The sequence below is a fragment of the Poecilia reticulata genome, linkage group LG11 (genome assembly GCF_000633615.1).
Source record: "Poecilia reticulata strain Guanapo linkage group LG11, Guppy_female_1.0+MT, whole genome shotgun sequence".
NCBI lineage: Eukaryota > Metazoa > Chordata > Actinopteri > Cyprinodontiformes > Poeciliidae > Poecilia > Poecilia reticulata.
In genome coordinates this window covers 27,253,805-27,270,380 of record NC_024341.1, presented here as the reverse complement: position 1 = coordinate 27,270,380, position 16,576 = coordinate 27,253,805, and the positions used below count along the sequence as shown (strand labels likewise).

Below are 16,576 nucleotides of genomic sequence, written 5' to 3'. Positions count from 1 at the left end.
TTGGTTTCTTATAAAGACAAATGACCAAAATATGTACTGAACCGGGCCGTTTCTTCTGGCTTGTTTCAATTTATTTATTTAAATCGATTTTTAGTTTTTAAAAAGTAAACCATTAAAACCCTAAAACGTAAATGTGGGCTGTGGTTTGTGTGTGACGTCAGCTGCTGGCCCCGCCTCCTCTTACAGTGCGCAGAGTACCGGAAGTTCCGCCCCGTCGTGAACTGGGACAGCAAGCGGTGAGTGTGTGAATCTGAGCGGGCTAGCGGGCCGCGGGTGTGTTTTTAAACGCTTTATTCTGGTTCTAAACGAAGCTGACGAGATATTTCATTTAAGGGGTTTTCTGGGCTGCTGGTCAAAAAAAGAGGTCAAAAATTAAATATGGTTCCGGTCCTGGGGACGGAGGGGGGGATGGAAGAAGGCACCGGCAGAGGACAATACACTCGATATTGTATGTGTGTGGCGGATCTTCCTCTTGCTAACCCGGTTTAGCAATGTGTGTGTGCGGCGGATAAAGCGGGATTAAAGCCCGCAGTGGGGCTGGGAGTCGCTCCGAGTGGATTTTTGGGGCAGTTGGGGCTTTGTGTTCCACCTCCAGCGAGAATTAAAGCCGAACTGCGGCCATTCATTGTTTCTGCTACCCATCGACAGCCGTTTCCTCCTTCGATGCTAACTCATTCAAATCAGATGAAAATCACTTTTAACTCGCTAATGGTGAGGCCAGGGGCCCCAGCAGCTGCTGGAGGAGCCGCAGGGGCCCCCCGACCCGTAGCAGCAGCTGGATGGGGGGGGGAACCTGTCGCTGTGTGCCGCATATCGATGATCCTGCTGCTGATCTGGGATCAGTGTCTGACTGCAGCACCTCTGCTGTGTTTTTCTGTTCAGTGTAATTGAAGTCACGCAGGAAGGAGAGACCTCGTGGTTTTCTGATCTCTGCTGCGTTTATTGAATTAAATCAGACCAGTGAAAAATAATCAACACATTTAGAAGATAAAGTAAAACCAATAAAAACAATATTGAATGAGCAACTAATGCGTAATTCTACATAATTTCCTGTTGTGTTTTAGATTCAGTTCTCCAAACTGGTTTTCTTCTTAATTTGGCTCATTTTCCTCCATTTAGATGAATATTTTCCATATTTTTGCACTTTCACTACCAGCTTTAGTGCAGCTCTCTCTCTTCCTCGTTCAGAGTTGCACAGATTTCCTGGTGCGTGTTGGAAATGGTCTCTGGTCGATAAGCGGCGACTGAAGTTAACCCAGAAATAAACACAACAGTCTGTTTTTATCCGGTTGTTCTGCACGATGCTATAGTTTTACTCAGTGTTACTGTTCAGTCTAGAAAACGGTGAATTTTTGATGTTAATTTTTATATGATAACAGAAAATAAGAGAATGGAAATTATCTGTGTTTGTGTTAATCTGTGTTAATACATTTCCATTACCTAAATCCAAATATCCATTTTCTTTCCTTACTTAATTATTAATGGAATAATATCCATTTTCTTCCATAAATTATTTTCTTTCACCCTTTCTTTCACTCTTTCTTCCTGTCTTTTTTTGTTGCTCTTTCTTTCTCTCATTCTTTCTTTCACTCTTTCCATCTGTCTTTTGCTCTTTTTTTGCCTTTTCCTTCTTTTCCTTTCGTTCTTCTTGTCTCATTTGTTTTTCTGTCTCCTTTTCTTGTCTCCTTTCCTTACTTTCTTTTTTGCATTCTTTGCTTATTTCTTTCCTCCCTTCCAGTTTTTTCTATTTTTGCCAAATATGTCATTATTATTTAAAACTTGGGTCTTGTAGAAATTTCTGCAGTAAATTTATAGTTAAGTTTAGTAATTTATATTTTAAAATGATTAATATGAAAGACTGAGTAATATGAGTCTGGAAAAATCTGGAATTTTGGAGTGAAAAATTGCGTAGAAAAGCCATTGACACTCGGATGAAAACATGAAAAACATCTGTCTAGTTTATGAATCAATCCACATATTATTATTTTTAGTTATCTCTGGGATTCATATGAAATCTAGATGATATTTAAAACCAGATTTTCCTTCCAGCGAGAGGATGGTAAAAACATGTCAGCTGAAACATGAAGCACTTTGTGGAGCAAACAGAAAGTCCATCAGATCCGGTCGGTTTGAGAGTCTGAATCCCAGCAGATGCTGAAGCTATTTTTACCCAGCATCCTCCTCCAGAAGCTCAGAGCGATCCGATGTTTCTTAGAGAAATCCCACACAGCGACGACAGACGCCATGAATCTGCTGACCAGCGCGCCTCGCGCTAACAACCTCAGACTTTCAGAGCCATTTCATTTTTCCTCTGTCACTCACTTCTATTTGTTTTTATTCAGTCTGAGTGTCGGACCAGAACGCTGCCTCTTTAGGAGGCAGAGCCGAACTTTCTGCTGTTTAAGTCGGACTGGATTTGTTCTCCAAAGCTTAAATGTGATGTTTTTTTAATAATCTCAAGCCTAAAAAACTGGTTGATTTAATATTATGTAGGCGTGATTTACGTCAGGTGAGATTAAAATGAAATATTTTATCAAAAAGTCACACTTTTTGAATTAAATTCAGCTTAAAATATTTAAACATTAAGTTTAAAATATTGTTAATTTTCCCACAATGGGTAAATTTAGATGTAATGGTAGCATAAAGTATGTAGGTCAACACAAAAGTTAAAAAGTATTAAAACATGTATTAAAAACTGGATTTACATTAATATACTGTAATAATTAGGCCTGTCGCAATAACAATTTTTAATAAATTGTCCCAGAAGTTATTGCAATAAAAGATAATGTTGTTTTGAGTGATATAATGGAAATGGCATAAAAATGCAAGAACTTATTCTCAAAGATTAATAAATGTTAAATTATAACGAATGTTTAACACTAGAACTTTCAAATATCCAAAATAAATAAAATGAATTATGAAGTCTCTGTAAACAAAGTTGTCCTTAAAAAAGGTTAGTTGAGGCCAAACACCAGACTGGAGACTTTATCATCCAGTTAAAAATATATAAATCTTGAAAGTGGAGTTTATTGAGCTCGTTCTAACCGATTTATTGCTTTATTGCGACAGACTTGTTGAATAGTTTTTTTAGTGTGCTGATGTAGTTTAGTATTTTTGCTGCAGCTGAAAATATTCAAATAGATGGATGTTGTTCTCGTCAGCTAAAGTTGCTTGAGGCGTTTTCTCTACTCACCTAGAATTAAGTCTTGAGAATTAAAGACATTTTATCCCCAGATTAAGTGATTTGAAGCTAACTGAGAATCTAAGCCATTTGATTTTTATGTCCCAACACTTCCTCTTTCTTTCTCCATGTATTGCTCATCTATTACTCATTTATCCAGTCACGTGTTTCCAGTTCTGCTTCAGAGCAGCCATGGAATTTCAACAGCAAAAGGTTGAACGTTAAGCTTGGCGTTTGCGACATTCCTTCGTCTCCTCGTCTGTTTACTGATGAGGCAGCGCGCCGTCTGACCTTTCTGTTTTCCTTCCTTCCTGTCCTCATGTCGTCCTAGAGCTTTTACTGTAAAACTTCCTGATTGCTCAGACTTCCAAGCACTTCATAGCTACTGAAACTTCCTTGTTTTGTCACGTTTCAAATGCAAAAATAAACATTAATCAAATTATAATGTATTAAGTAAAAAGTTTTTTATATTCAGTCCCTTTTACATGATTCCTTTTAAATAAATTCAATCTAAATAAGAAATGCAGTCCTGTAATTTGAACTTTTGTATTAATGAAGATCTAAGAGGTTAGCTGTTTGATACATGGTGGTGGTATCATCATGCTGTGGGGATAGATTGGAGCCTATCATGGGGTAAGTGCAAATGTATCCCCAGTTAGCTGGACAAAGTTCGTACATTTCTGTCATGATACAAGCCTTAAATTACATTTAGTCATTAAAATTACATTTAGTCTTTAAAAGTCTTATGTCCAATCCCCTCCAGAGACATAAACGGCACAAGATAGAAAGAAACATTGATTATTAATATTGGCCCACCAGTTTCACTTATTAGAAAACGTCAAATAGCGATCGAKGCTAATGCCGATATATCATGACGATTCCTGATGTTTCACGTAAATCCTGTGTTTGACCCGCAGGCTGCTGATCTTTGTGTCATCTCCTGCTTACAGCACCCCCTACAGTGTATGTGTGGCAACAACATGTCTGTGCCGCTGCTAGCCGAGGCTGTGACGGTGTCCGGGACACAGAAGGAGACTGCGGCGGTGAGTCCAGCCTAATGTTCCTGAACTCTGCTTGACTCAGCATTTTTCTGCTGGACTGGCAAGTACCGATACCAAGGAGCAGCTAGAAGCTCCGATAAATCAAACATTGACATATTTTCTCCATTGTTATTACTGAATTGGGCATCACGTGACTGTCGTTCGCCACGCATGCGCCTTGGTATTCTATGAGTCAGGACTATCGGAAAAAATGATACAATCACGCAAATAATCTGAAAAAGAGACGCCATGTTTTACTATTAATTGTCAGCACCTCAAGAGCCAAGAGTGTCGCATTTCACTGGTCAGTAAAACGTTTTAATTAAAAATGTGGACAAAGTGGAAAGTAGGTCAGTCATGCTAGCTTAGCTTTGACAGCCGTAGTGTAACCGGATCCTTTTCGGCGTTGTGCTGGTTTTTGAGTGAATGGACCGTGACACAGTTTCTTTCAAGCGGATGATTCTCGGTTTATTTCTGACGAAAATGCAGACAAAACAACCGTGTTATAGGCCGCCCGCTCCAAGTCCTACACCAAACAAAAGTATAAAATAAAAATTAACTTAATAGATCTATAAATAAACTGAATGTATTTAGATGGAAAAATGAAAAGCACACACCTCTCCCGCAGGACAACATGTCAAAAGGGGAGGGGCTAAGGGGCGCAAACAATTTAAAGACAATACCACAGAAGAAGAAATAAAAGGGAGGGGCTTCCGATCTTAAAATAACACGGTTAAAACAATGACAGAGGTGTTTCAGTAAGATAAGGAACAAGACAAATAACCAAAAGAAGACATTTTGTGTAATTATAATAAAAGAGAATTACAACCAGGTTACAGTAACATAAACACGCTCTGCGGAATTCGGTGTGTTTCGGTTAGGCGACCCACACATCTACTCTCTTCTGACAGGTAAAAAGCAGATCAGGTGTTTAAACTAGTTGATTAACCACTGCTCATGTTCATTCAAACACTTATCAATAATTGCAACATAAACACCAAGTTTCAAAACATAACATTGTAACGGACTAGATGTTCCGTTTTGGGGGGTTTGTGTTAATTTTTTTGTGTGGGGGAAACATTTGTGTGTTTTTAGGCTTGGCGTTCCTGTTAAGCTTGAACGTTATCTCTGCTCGGTCGGCTGGCGGGGTTGTTGTCATTCAGTTGCCACGACGCGTCGTGTAGTAAAGCCGACGCAGCGAGTGAGAGAAAAGGACTGATTCTGAATTGTTTGTACCCTTTTTTATGTTATTTTCCCTTTGTTGTGGTATAATTTCGATAAGTTTAATAAGCGACAAAAACTGGACTACTCGTGATTTATGATTGTTATAAATATGGCGATATTGATGAACATGACTCAATGCATAGTAATGGCACCTGCAGGCTACAAGGCGATGTCCAATCCAGTGCATTGATGGTTTTATCTGCTGGGAAGCTTAAAAGGTTACAGTTTGGGATTCAGGATGTTTTTCTGTCTGTGCTGCAGGTGATCTTCCTTCATGGATTAGGAGACACAGGGTGAGCACTTCACATGTTTTTATTCTCTCATGAATTTTCTTTCCACTCAGCCATTTTAAGTCCCTTCAGGCATAGAAAGGCTGTGAAACCACTCAGGGTGGCAGCACCTTGGAGTAACGCTGTTACAAATTCAAAAATCTAATATTTTTGAACTTGAATCCATCCATCCATCCATCCATCCATTTTCTTTACACCCTTGTCCCTTAGTGGGGTTGGGAGGGTTGCTGGTGCCTCTCCAGCTGACGTTCCGGGCGAGAGGTGGGGTCACCCTGGACAGGTCACCAGTCTGTCGCAGGGCAACACAGAGACACACAGGACAAACAACCATGCACACACANTTGAGTCACAATTATTGTATTTAAGTTGAATCTGTTGCATCATTTTATCCATTTAATTGATTAGTTTTATAATTAAGTCGATACTTTTTTTTCTTTTTTTTTTACTTTGTATTGCCATTAGTGTAGAAAGGTCACCCCGGTGTGATCCAGTTGTTCTTTCAGACCATGTATCCTTTTCATTTCTAGATGTATTTTTCTGTGAATCGTCGTGAAGTGATAACTGTAACCTTTCTGAACCTCCTATGGCTTTGTTTTGTGCCATAAAATACTATTTGGAGTTGAAAGTGACTATAATAAAGACAAACTGGTTCCATCAGGACAAACCTTTAACGTTTATTCCTAAACCTCAATTCTGATTCCACCATTTTCCTGCAGCAAGGTGATAACAGAAGAAATACTGGCAGTAAAACGATCACGTTGGGTCTGTGCGGGTTTCCTGGGTTCAAAGTTGGACTAATGACCACATACACATGCAGTTCAGTATTCAGTGAAGTTTCTCAGTCGCTCCGGCTGTTTGCTCACACTCGCTTCTCTTTAGTTTGCTGACTGGTGTACAGCAGATCACTCCATTGAACTCTGGTATCCGCTTTCAGAATCGCTCATTCCCAGCAGGTCTGTGATTTTATTGACTGTAACGCTTCGTTTAATTGAGTCGGTGTTTACTGGAAGAGCTCAATGCCTCCACTGTGCTTGTGACCTTTTCCACACATTTATGAAATGTCTTATGATCTTTGAGTCGGAGCAGCTTCAACCAGCTTGCTCTTGCCTGAATGTTAAGAGTTTATTATTCTCCTCACGAGGCTGCGGTTACTGTTTGGGATATTTTGTTCCCAAAAAAAATTTTTGTTCTTTGAATTTAGTCCCACAAATTACAGCTCAACTATGACTTTACTAAATTACTGCCATCTTAAGGGCAACAAGCCCCATCAGCTGCCTCTTTGTGGCGGCACACGTGTCAAGCTGTGGTGCCTTGTGACCGTTTTTGAATCCGTTTTATTCAGAAGCGTCACAATCACTCAGAAAACTGTCCAAGCCTTGACTGCAGTAACCGGTCCTGTGTTAACACACCGACCAGCACGGTCCAGATGTGACCCTCTGCAGCGGTTTTCATCTTTAGTTTACCTCTTATTTCTCTGACACTCGGTTTTAAATGCACAGGAGTGAAAACATACATTTTCTTTTTGAAAACAACTTAAATTTGTTCTTTTAATACAAACTTTTATTGCTTAAAATGGAGTGCAAATCAAACATCACTTTGTATGAAAACTTTAAGTTCAAAAGCGGATCAGAAATAAAACATTTCATATTAACCTTTAAAAATTGACTATGTTGCACATCACTTTCAGTCTCAAGTTTGAAGTATGAAAATAATTTTTGTAAAACAGATATTTCTAATCTAAAACCGTGTATAATATGCCACATTCTGTACTAAAAACCATCAAACGTTCGTCTTTTGCAAAGAGGGAGAAAATTGTACCTTTTAGCAGCTGAGTGAGCTCTTTGCATGTAGCACTTAGCATTCGTTAGCAGCTCATTTATTAGCCGTAGTTTAGTGATTTTTCTGGATCTCAACAACGGACTTGATGACGTTTCTGTCTGGCCCTACGTTCTTTGAGGATCGTCCATCTTTTCTTTCTCTTACTGTGAGAACTGCTCTAGTTTTGACGTTCTCCAGTTTACATGAACTCGGTTTGATCTTTTTCTTTTCACCAAGTTGCCATGTTGTGACCTGTTGTACACGCATGCTTAGCACTCAAGTTTCATACGGTTCTGCATGTAAATGTCATTATTAGCCAATTTTGAGTTAGACTCAATACAGTGAGTGATTTACCAAGAAGATGAAGTTTCTTTACTGTAGCATATGTGTCTGAAAATGTAAAACAGTTTTTCGAAGGCAAAACAACTTGATCACAGTCAGCATCCTTTGTGCTTAATGAGCAGCGCTGAGTTCTGTCTGGATAGATGGTAGAACCCATTATACATCAAGAATTATTGTTTTTCGTTAACAATTATCTTTTGTTCATTGCTTGAGTGGTCTTACCTTAACCATAAACAAAACACTCAGTACGGTGTTTTTAGCTACTGAGCATCATGGTGTCCGTATTTAATGAGGAAGTCTCTCTTTGCACCTCTAGTTTCATACTGCCACACTTTGACTAAACAACAATGTCGGATTCCTCGGTTGTTTGTGTGACACCATTTTGAATATCTGCTGGACAACAATGCTAATTGCTGGGGTGATGATGTGCTTCTTGTAATGGTCTACTCCGATGAGGAGAAAATAACGCACAAATATCAATTTCTCACCAAAATATTGGCAGTTATTTTATACCTTGTTCCTGAGGGATAAATCATCCTCTCTGGTTAAAGCAGCAGATGCTTGTTCTTAAATGAGAAGACGTCGTTGTTCTTCTGCTCATGATCTGACACCTTATATGTGTTTAGCGCCACCTTTTGAGTGGGAGGAGTATTGTCCTTGCTGCTTGGTACCGTTATAAAACTCTGGACTGCAGTCGGATCTTCACAGGGTCCTTACTGGCCATCATGTCCAGAAAACAATCTTTATTTCACTCAGGTTTCAGAGTGGAGTAGGTTAGAAGCTGCAGTTTCCTGTTCGTAGTTTAACATCCCAGATAATAATATGGTCAGAATATAAACTGAATAAAGCCAAACTGAATTTATAAACATTGAAAAGCAGTTTGGATTTTAACTTTCCACCCTATGTGATAAAAAATAATTTTACTGCCAGCTTTGGCCTCTAAGCACAGTTAAGGGCCTTCAAATAAAGGGTTGTTTCATTTTTTTATTTTAATTTTTAAAGAATCTGAATCAAATCTTTTACTCTGGAATTAAAATTCATACATTTGTCAGTGTGGACAGTTGACCGCTGCTGAAGAGTTTTTATGTTTTTATTTTTTGTGAAACCCCAGACTTGGTGGGTTTTCTGTTTTTTGGCATGAGGATCACCTCTGATGGGATCCTAGTTTGAAAACCCAGAAGTTGGAGAAGACATGTAAACATCCTGTTTTTAAAAAAGGTAATGTATCTTTCAGCTTTAATATCTACGGAAATATTAAAATCCCATAGTAAATATCTGGTATTTACCTTTTGGTATTTATCAACAATTATTGGAGATCTATTGCGACTAAATTTGACATTTTTTAGCCTTTTAGTAGATTAATACAAACATTGTGTCATTTTTAAAAATTAAATGTTTCATAAATGATCTTGTCCATATTTCAAGTGTTCTGGATAATTTTTGACACTTTCATAACTACTGACAGCTTTGGTCAGAGCCTGAATAACAGAAAAGTTAACTTTTTTTTTTTTTTACATCAGTACATTTACAGCTAATCCAAAAAATATTCAAACCCCTGGCAGTTTAAATGTAGACATAAGTCTGTTTCTGTTTGCAGATCACTCAAAATCACCTGAATGGGTTACCAAAAAAAAAAAAAAGATTCATGTTATGATTATTTCATGGTGAACACAAATTGATAATGCAGCAGTTAAATGCTTTCTTTAATTGCCAAGCAGCTGTTTGCATTGTTTACTCTGAGCAAATGTTATTACTTCCAGTTGGTACAATTAAAATTAACCCTAAATCTTAATCTGGCTGGGGTATGAATAATTATGGACCTGCATGCGTTGTGGTAAGCTTTTTTCCCCTATTGTACTTTCTGATTGATTCCCATTTTGAACTGAACCCCGAAAGGAACTTTTAAACGGATTCAGATGTCAGTTTTTGGACCTTTTTATTTTGTCGTTTTTGTCTGTCAGACTTTTTTTCAGCTTTTTTTTTATTTTATTTGATTGAAGCTAGAAGACGAGAAACACCAGTTCACAACACGTCGACTCGATGCACTTTACCAAAAAAAGTCCTTTCAATTCAATCATACACTTTCCAAGTCAATTAAATCAAATCTAGTTGATCCCAGTTATCAAACAATCCACCAAGTTTAGATTATTGGTTTTCTGTCTAAGGAAATTAAAAAGATTGACTTCCACCATTCACTCCTCCTGGATGAGGATGTAGCAACAGTAAAGAGGGAAAAACTCCCCAGTAACAAGAAGAAACTTCCAGCAGAACCAGAACTGGACTCACTTTGAACGTCCATCTGCCACAACCGATTGGTGGTTTGGGAAGACATAAGCACTGATTCAGGAGAACTTTCTTCATCCATCCATTATCTTGCATAATCTTCCCTAAGGTGGTTGCGAGAGGTGCTGGTATCCATCTCCAGTGGTCAATGGGCGAGAGGCGGGTCACCCTGGACACGTCGCCAGTCCGTCACAGGGCAACACAGAGACAGACAGGACAACCAACTGTGCACACACACAACCACACCTACAGAGAGTTTAGAGACCAGTTAACCTGATAGTCATGTTTCTGGACTGTGGGAGGAAACCGGAGTACCCGGAGAAAACCCACCAAGCACAGGGAGAACATGCAGAAAGACTCCAGGCCGGGAATCGAACCCAGGACCTTCTTGCTGCAAGGCAACAGCTCTACCAACTGCGCCACTGTGCAACCCTGAATTTGAATGTATCTCTTTAATTTTTGCTGATTGATTTAATCATTTAAAGACAGACTCACTGACCAGGTTATATCTGCTTCATTAATGTTAACAATGTGACGTTAACAGCAGCCCACCCCCACTGTTGAAGCTTTGCAACTTTGTTGCAATAATTATTGACTTTTCAGAGAAAAATCGATAGCATTTTTTAAATAATTGTAGTAAAAAAACAAGGTCTTTAACCAAAAATTGCAAAATATCCGATTAGTTTTTATTGTGACTCTTTAATGCTTCTTTTTTATTATTATTAAAATTAGCTGGAATTTATAAATAGGAAGAAAAGCACATTTATTTTATTTATTTATTTATTTGGTTTATTTGATGGAGACAAACACAGCCGTCCCATGCCTGCATCATGGTACATCATGGTACTTATTATATAATTTGCAGCACTTGTCCTTAATGAGTTTTACTAAAAGCTTTCTAAAACTATTAAGAAGTGGAATTGTATTAATATAAAACAATAAAACATGATATTGGCAACAAATGCAAAGTCATACTGCAAAGAAATTAAAAATATGACAATATAAAAACATTAATTAAATATTATCTAAGGTCCTTTGAGGATTATTTTAATCTCCTAACTGTGGCTTTGAGTCCATTTGTCTAAAATGTATTCAGTGTTTTCCTCAGTCAGAACTCTGTACAAATTTACAAAAGTGTAAAAATCCTTTTTCTTTTTTTATGAGCCAGATTTGTTTGTTGTTGTATTTATTTTTTATCTGCTTCCTGTTTTCCATCAGGCACGGCTGGGCCGACTCTCTGACGGGGATCCGGCTGCCTCACGTCAAGTTTATCTGCCCTCACGCGTAAGCCTGCTGCCGTTTATCTTACCTGAACTGCTGTTCTGCCCCCCCTGACGCCTTTTTCCCCCCACAGGCCTAAAATCCCCGTCACTCTCAACATGAGGTCCCTGATGCCCGCGTGGTGAGTAGCTCTGATGAACGCCACCGCCTCTCAGCTCAGAACTGGCTGCCTTTGTTTCCCTGGAAACCACAATAGGCTCCCATGTTGCCCTTGACAATAGTGCGATTGTGAGTATTGATCTGTTGTTGTTTTTCTTGACTCCGGTTTTGTGTGCGCAGGTTCGACCTCATGGGTCTGAGCCCCGACGCTCCAGAGGACGAAGTCGGAATCAAAAAGGCTGCAGAAAACAGTGAGTTTGAACGCAGCGTGCCGTTTGAAACAAAACAACCACCCTCACCTCTAAAGCCAGCCTGAAATAGCTCGCAAAGTGGCGCTTTCTGCCACGCTTCTGATTGGTCGACTGCAGCAGTTTAATAAGGGGAACTGTCAGCAGTGGAAAGAGGATTACCTCACCACAACACTGCAGCAATCATAATAATAATAATAATAATAATGACGTGATGGGCTGAATCACCACAGAGTCCAGGGTGGTGTTGATGGATCCAGTTTGTTGAAATGAGCAGCTTTCCTTAAATGACAGATGGTGTTTTAGAAATGGGTCAGAAACCTTGTTTATTGATTTAGACAAGGTCTTGAGTCAAAGTATTATGTGTTTCTCAGGCACATAGTGCCTTTTCATACCTCAATTAAGAAACTATGTTACTTTCAGTTTTTATATATGTATATATCAAATATGACTTAAAAGAAATTTGACTTCCTGATTTAACTTCTTGAAATTGGGCCTCTGTCTCTAAAAACTCTGCCTCAGGAAGCCATACCAACATGGCTCCTCTGATTTCTCACTGAGAAGTACCTCCTATCATGAGCTCAGCAGCTCCACCAGGTGTTTGCTAATTGCTGCTGGCTAGTCTGAAGGAGCTCAGTGGGGGAGCGGTGGCGGAGGGCTGCTCTGCTCTGAACTCGTTAGCTTGGAAGCTTTATGACCATTATGTCTTTATGTTCCTATGTCTTTTTGTCTTGTAATATTATGACTTTATTTTTATATTATTACTTTATTCTTGTACGACTTATATTATTACGACTTTCTTCAGGTAATATGACTTTATTCTAGTACAGCTTTATTCTCTTTTTTTTTTTCTTGTATTATTACAACTTTATTCTGGTATTATTTTAACTAGTTCAAATTTGACTCCTTCATTTCTCCCGTCACTGAATGATTTTGTTTCTGTCTCCAGTTAAGGCCATAATTGAACATGAGGCCAGAAACGGGATTCCTCCTCACCGTATAATCATCGGTGGATTCTCTCAGGTCAGATAGCGGCTCACATTGATTCTGTTTGTTCTTAAACCAGACCAGTTGTAGTAAACGTTTTGTTGTCGTTCCTCCTCCCCACCTCAGGGTGGCGCTTTGTCCTTATACACCGCTCTGACCTGCCAGCACCAGCTGGCCGGCGTGGTGGCCCTCAGCTGCTGGCTCCCTCTTCACAAGAGTTTCCCTTCGGTACGTCGTGGCTCCGGCTGGAGCCGCCCCGTCACGTTCTGCGCCGGTTCTGTTGCTCAGGTGGAACCACTGTGGGTCTTCTGTTCCCACAGGCGTCGAGCGGCAACAAGAACATCCCGATCCTGCAGTGCCACGGAGAGATGGACATGATGGTGCCTGCGCAGTTCGGCGCCATGACAGCAGAGAAGCTCAAATACATAGTTAACCCTCAGATGGTCACCTTTAAAACCTACCCAGGCGTCCAGCACTCCTCCTGTCCTGAGGTACGTCTGCTTCTTACTGCAGTCTGGGGACGCACCGATTTACCTCCGATACCGATATCTAAGATTTGATATTGGCTGATCCGATACAGAAGAACACATGTCTGTGTTTATTTTAAACACACACATAAATTTACTGAATTACAAATGAATTTGATAACTCTGCAGTAGTACAGCACACTGAAATACACCAAGAGCTTCACAAGCTTGGTCAAACATGGAGAAACAACTTTCAATTGTTCAGTCAGTTAAATTAGGAGAAAACAGTCAATGTAAAATAAATAATAAGGTGACAAAAACATTAGATTGACTAACTTAGTCAAACGTGAAAATAAACAACAAAACTTTTCTCAAATGCTTCAGAAAGTTAAATCAGGAATTCTAAATATAATGTAAAATAAATAATAAAGCAGGAAGCATAGAAATAGACTGAATAGATCTTCCCTTATGGATCAAACTCATTGTCACTGATACCTGATCTAGAATTTTCTTCAATATCAGGACTGATACAGATATTGATATCAGATCGGTGCATCTGTAATCCGGTCGTCATCATCAGGAAGGCGACTCTTTGGTGTGATTATGAAACATAAAGCTCTATGTCAGTCAGATATTTTGAGCTTTCAGTTCTTGTTCTTATAAATCTTTGTAGACGTTTGTTTTGTGATCGTTCCACCCTGGAAAAGCGGAGAACAAAAAGAATCTGTCGTCCCTGCTGGTGATGATCGGATGGAAACGAACGTTAGAAGATTTTACTTCTCTGAGATTATTATTTATTAACTAATTATTAATCTGCTCTGATCTCTTTTAGGAAATGTTGGCTGTAAGGGAATTTATTGAGAAGTATTTGCCTCGGATTTGACCTCACCTCATTCCGACTGTGACGCCCTCCGAGACACTGACCTCTGACCCCTGATCTGCTCTCCTGCAGGAAACAGCCATGAGAACCCCCCACCTCCTCACACACACACACACACACACACACACACATTTAACAGGTAATTTAATCCTCAGAGCTGAACAGCGCTCTTCATACAGTCCAACTTGTCGAGTCTCGGCGTTCGGAGGGAGAAACTCTCGCTGCACATTCCCCCTTTTTTAATTTAAATCCTCCATCTGTTGCCTCTCTTCTTTTCCTTTTTTTTTTTTTTTACCTCATCTTGTTTCCTTTTATCAGCTTGTATCACTCATCGCCTCACTGCCACACTTCCATTTGAGTTACTGGAAAACCAGCGATGAGTCTGAGTCGCATCATCCGACCTGCTGGGGGCGCTGTCAGACTGGTCGGATGTTTACAAACAGCTTTTGCTTCTCCACCTTTAGAGCATTAGCTGCAGGTTTTATAGGAAGTGAAAGGACATAGAATATGTTTGAACTCTTTTCAGACATTCTGACAGCCTTTATAAACGACTAAAGCTGTTTGCATTAAAAAAAACAACAGCACATTTTTATTTAAAGGATGTAAAATCAGATCAAAATCTGATGAAAACCATTTCAGGTATGAAATATGCAGCAATGTTGGTCACATTCCCACATCAAAATCTGCAGTATTCGTTCGTAGCTCCTAAATTTGTTCATTTTAAACACCTGCAACCTGCGTACTGATGACCCTGACTGTCTGCTATCTGTTTGAGCAGAAACAGCAGCTTGGAAAGAAAAACTTAAACTCCTTTTTAATTTATTATGATTTTAATAGCAAGAAACGCTGCAGGTTTCCTAAAAGGATTCCTAGTGAGATCCCTCTGGGGATCAGAAATCAGTGAATGTGAGATCTTGGCTTCCTTTTGAGAAATAACAAAAAATAGTAATGAAGAAAGGAAAATTAATTAAAAATATTGGAAAATAACAGATAAAACAACATATTAATTCTTGTTTTTGGCACCAAACAGAACTGTCTGTTTGACCTGCCCAACAGATTATTTTAATTTTTTCACTCTGCTCATAAATAACTGCATGAAAATGTGATTAACTGACTAATAAAGACTACATACCAGAGGTTTGATCAGCGGTCACGGTCTGTCCTGTGTAATAGCAGTCAGCCAACCCAAATGGGCGTTGCGATCAAAACAAAACCAAATCTGAGCGATCTTCTGACCTTTAATATCATTTATGAAAATACTTCTCTACAAAACAAAAGCATAAATCATAGTTTAGTAGATTATTTTTAAGTGGTTTGTTTACAGGCTTGAAAGGATCAAAATGTTAATGTATTGGTGTGGATTAATCTGTTTGCGTATGATTTGACCTCTGACCTGTTAGCTTAGCGGCTAACCTGGCGTGAATACTCTCGTCCTGCGCTGTTCCCGTTAATGATGTCTGAAAAGGCCTTTTATAACGAAGCTCCTGTGTGTCCGACTCGGTTACTGGGAGAGCTGGTTTTCCACCACTGCATCCATTCCACATTCTGCAGCCTGTCTGGGTCTTTTAACACGCACACACACACACACACACACGCACACACACACACACACACAGAGTCCCAGGAACTGATGCTTTTCCTATTTTTAAATGTGAGAAAATGAAGTGACTTGTGTAAAACGTAATCCAAGTGAAATAAAGCAAATGGATGACTGTTCCTGCCAGCCTGTTTCTTTCAGAGCTGTAAAACCTTCATGTTGATTCTGTGTCAGACTTTGATTTTTCCGAAAATCACAGGAGAACGGGAACATGAGACCCGCACAGACTGCACATCACCAGTCGCTTCACTGCGCCTCCCATCATTCCCAGTTATGTTGGAGCAGATTTTATCCTCCCTCTTCATATCCATCCATGATGCCAAGGCGTTACAGAGTTCCAGACCTTTTAATCCCAGAGAAAATCCAGAAATTCTCATTTTTCCTTCTGCTGTAACCTGCTAACAGAGCGACAGAATAAAGATCTCAAGTTAAACTCCAGTTAAGGTTTTTAGAATTGGCCTGAAACTCTTTAATCTCCGTGGAGAGGAACAGTTTAGGTTTTAGTTTTTTCTGTTGGGGCGACGTCTTCTGATCTCAAAGATGTCAGTTTTGATTGTTCACAAGTCAATGAATGTTTCTCGTCTCCTTTAGTGTTTCCATATTTCCGTCTCAGTCTTTGATCCCAGCCGTTTTTTGGATTTCTTTGTTTGGAATCTGTTCCTGTATTTTTTTATGTCGTTTCTTTTTCCTTTTCCTTCTTTGATTGTTTTGTTAATGTTGTCGATCTTTTTCATCGTCATCTCATCCTCTTTGTCTGATGATGATGATGAGCATTAAGAAGACATGTTGAGGTGAGACTGATGGTCTCTCTGCTCATTTTGTTCCCTAAACAGCTTTCT

The 16,576-nt window shown here is 39.3% G+C and overlaps 1 protein-coding gene across 5 annotated transcripts; it reads left to right on the top strand.

The window, feature by feature from the left end:
* Positions 1-169: 169 nt before the first annotated feature.
* Positions 170-15,856, top strand: lypla2 (lysophospholipase 2). Of its 5 annotated transcripts, none has more exons than XM_008422880.2 (9): positions 170-236; positions 4,099-4,224; positions 5,707-5,738; positions 11,397-11,462; positions 11,533-11,580; positions 11,739-11,809; positions 12,756-12,829; positions 12,920-13,021; positions 13,114-13,719. In XM_008422880.2, the coding sequence occupies exons 2-9, from the start codon at positions 4,147-4,149 to the stop codon at positions 13,351-13,353; spliced, it is 711 nt and encodes a 236-aa protein (XP_008421102.1). In that variant the 5' UTR covers positions 170-236; positions 4,099-4,146; the 3' UTR covers positions 13,354-13,719. The 5 variants fall into 5 exon arrangements, with proteins under 5 accessions (XP_008421102.1, XP_008421104.1, XP_008421105.1 ...); XM_008422882.2 differs by having other exon boundaries at positions 176-236; positions 4,132-4,224; positions 13,114-13,720; XM_008422883.2 differs by lacking the exon at positions 170-236 and adding an exon at positions 250-273 and having other exon boundaries at positions 4,132-4,224; positions 13,114-13,721.
* The last annotated feature ends 720 nt before the right edge of the window (positions 15,857-16,576 follow it).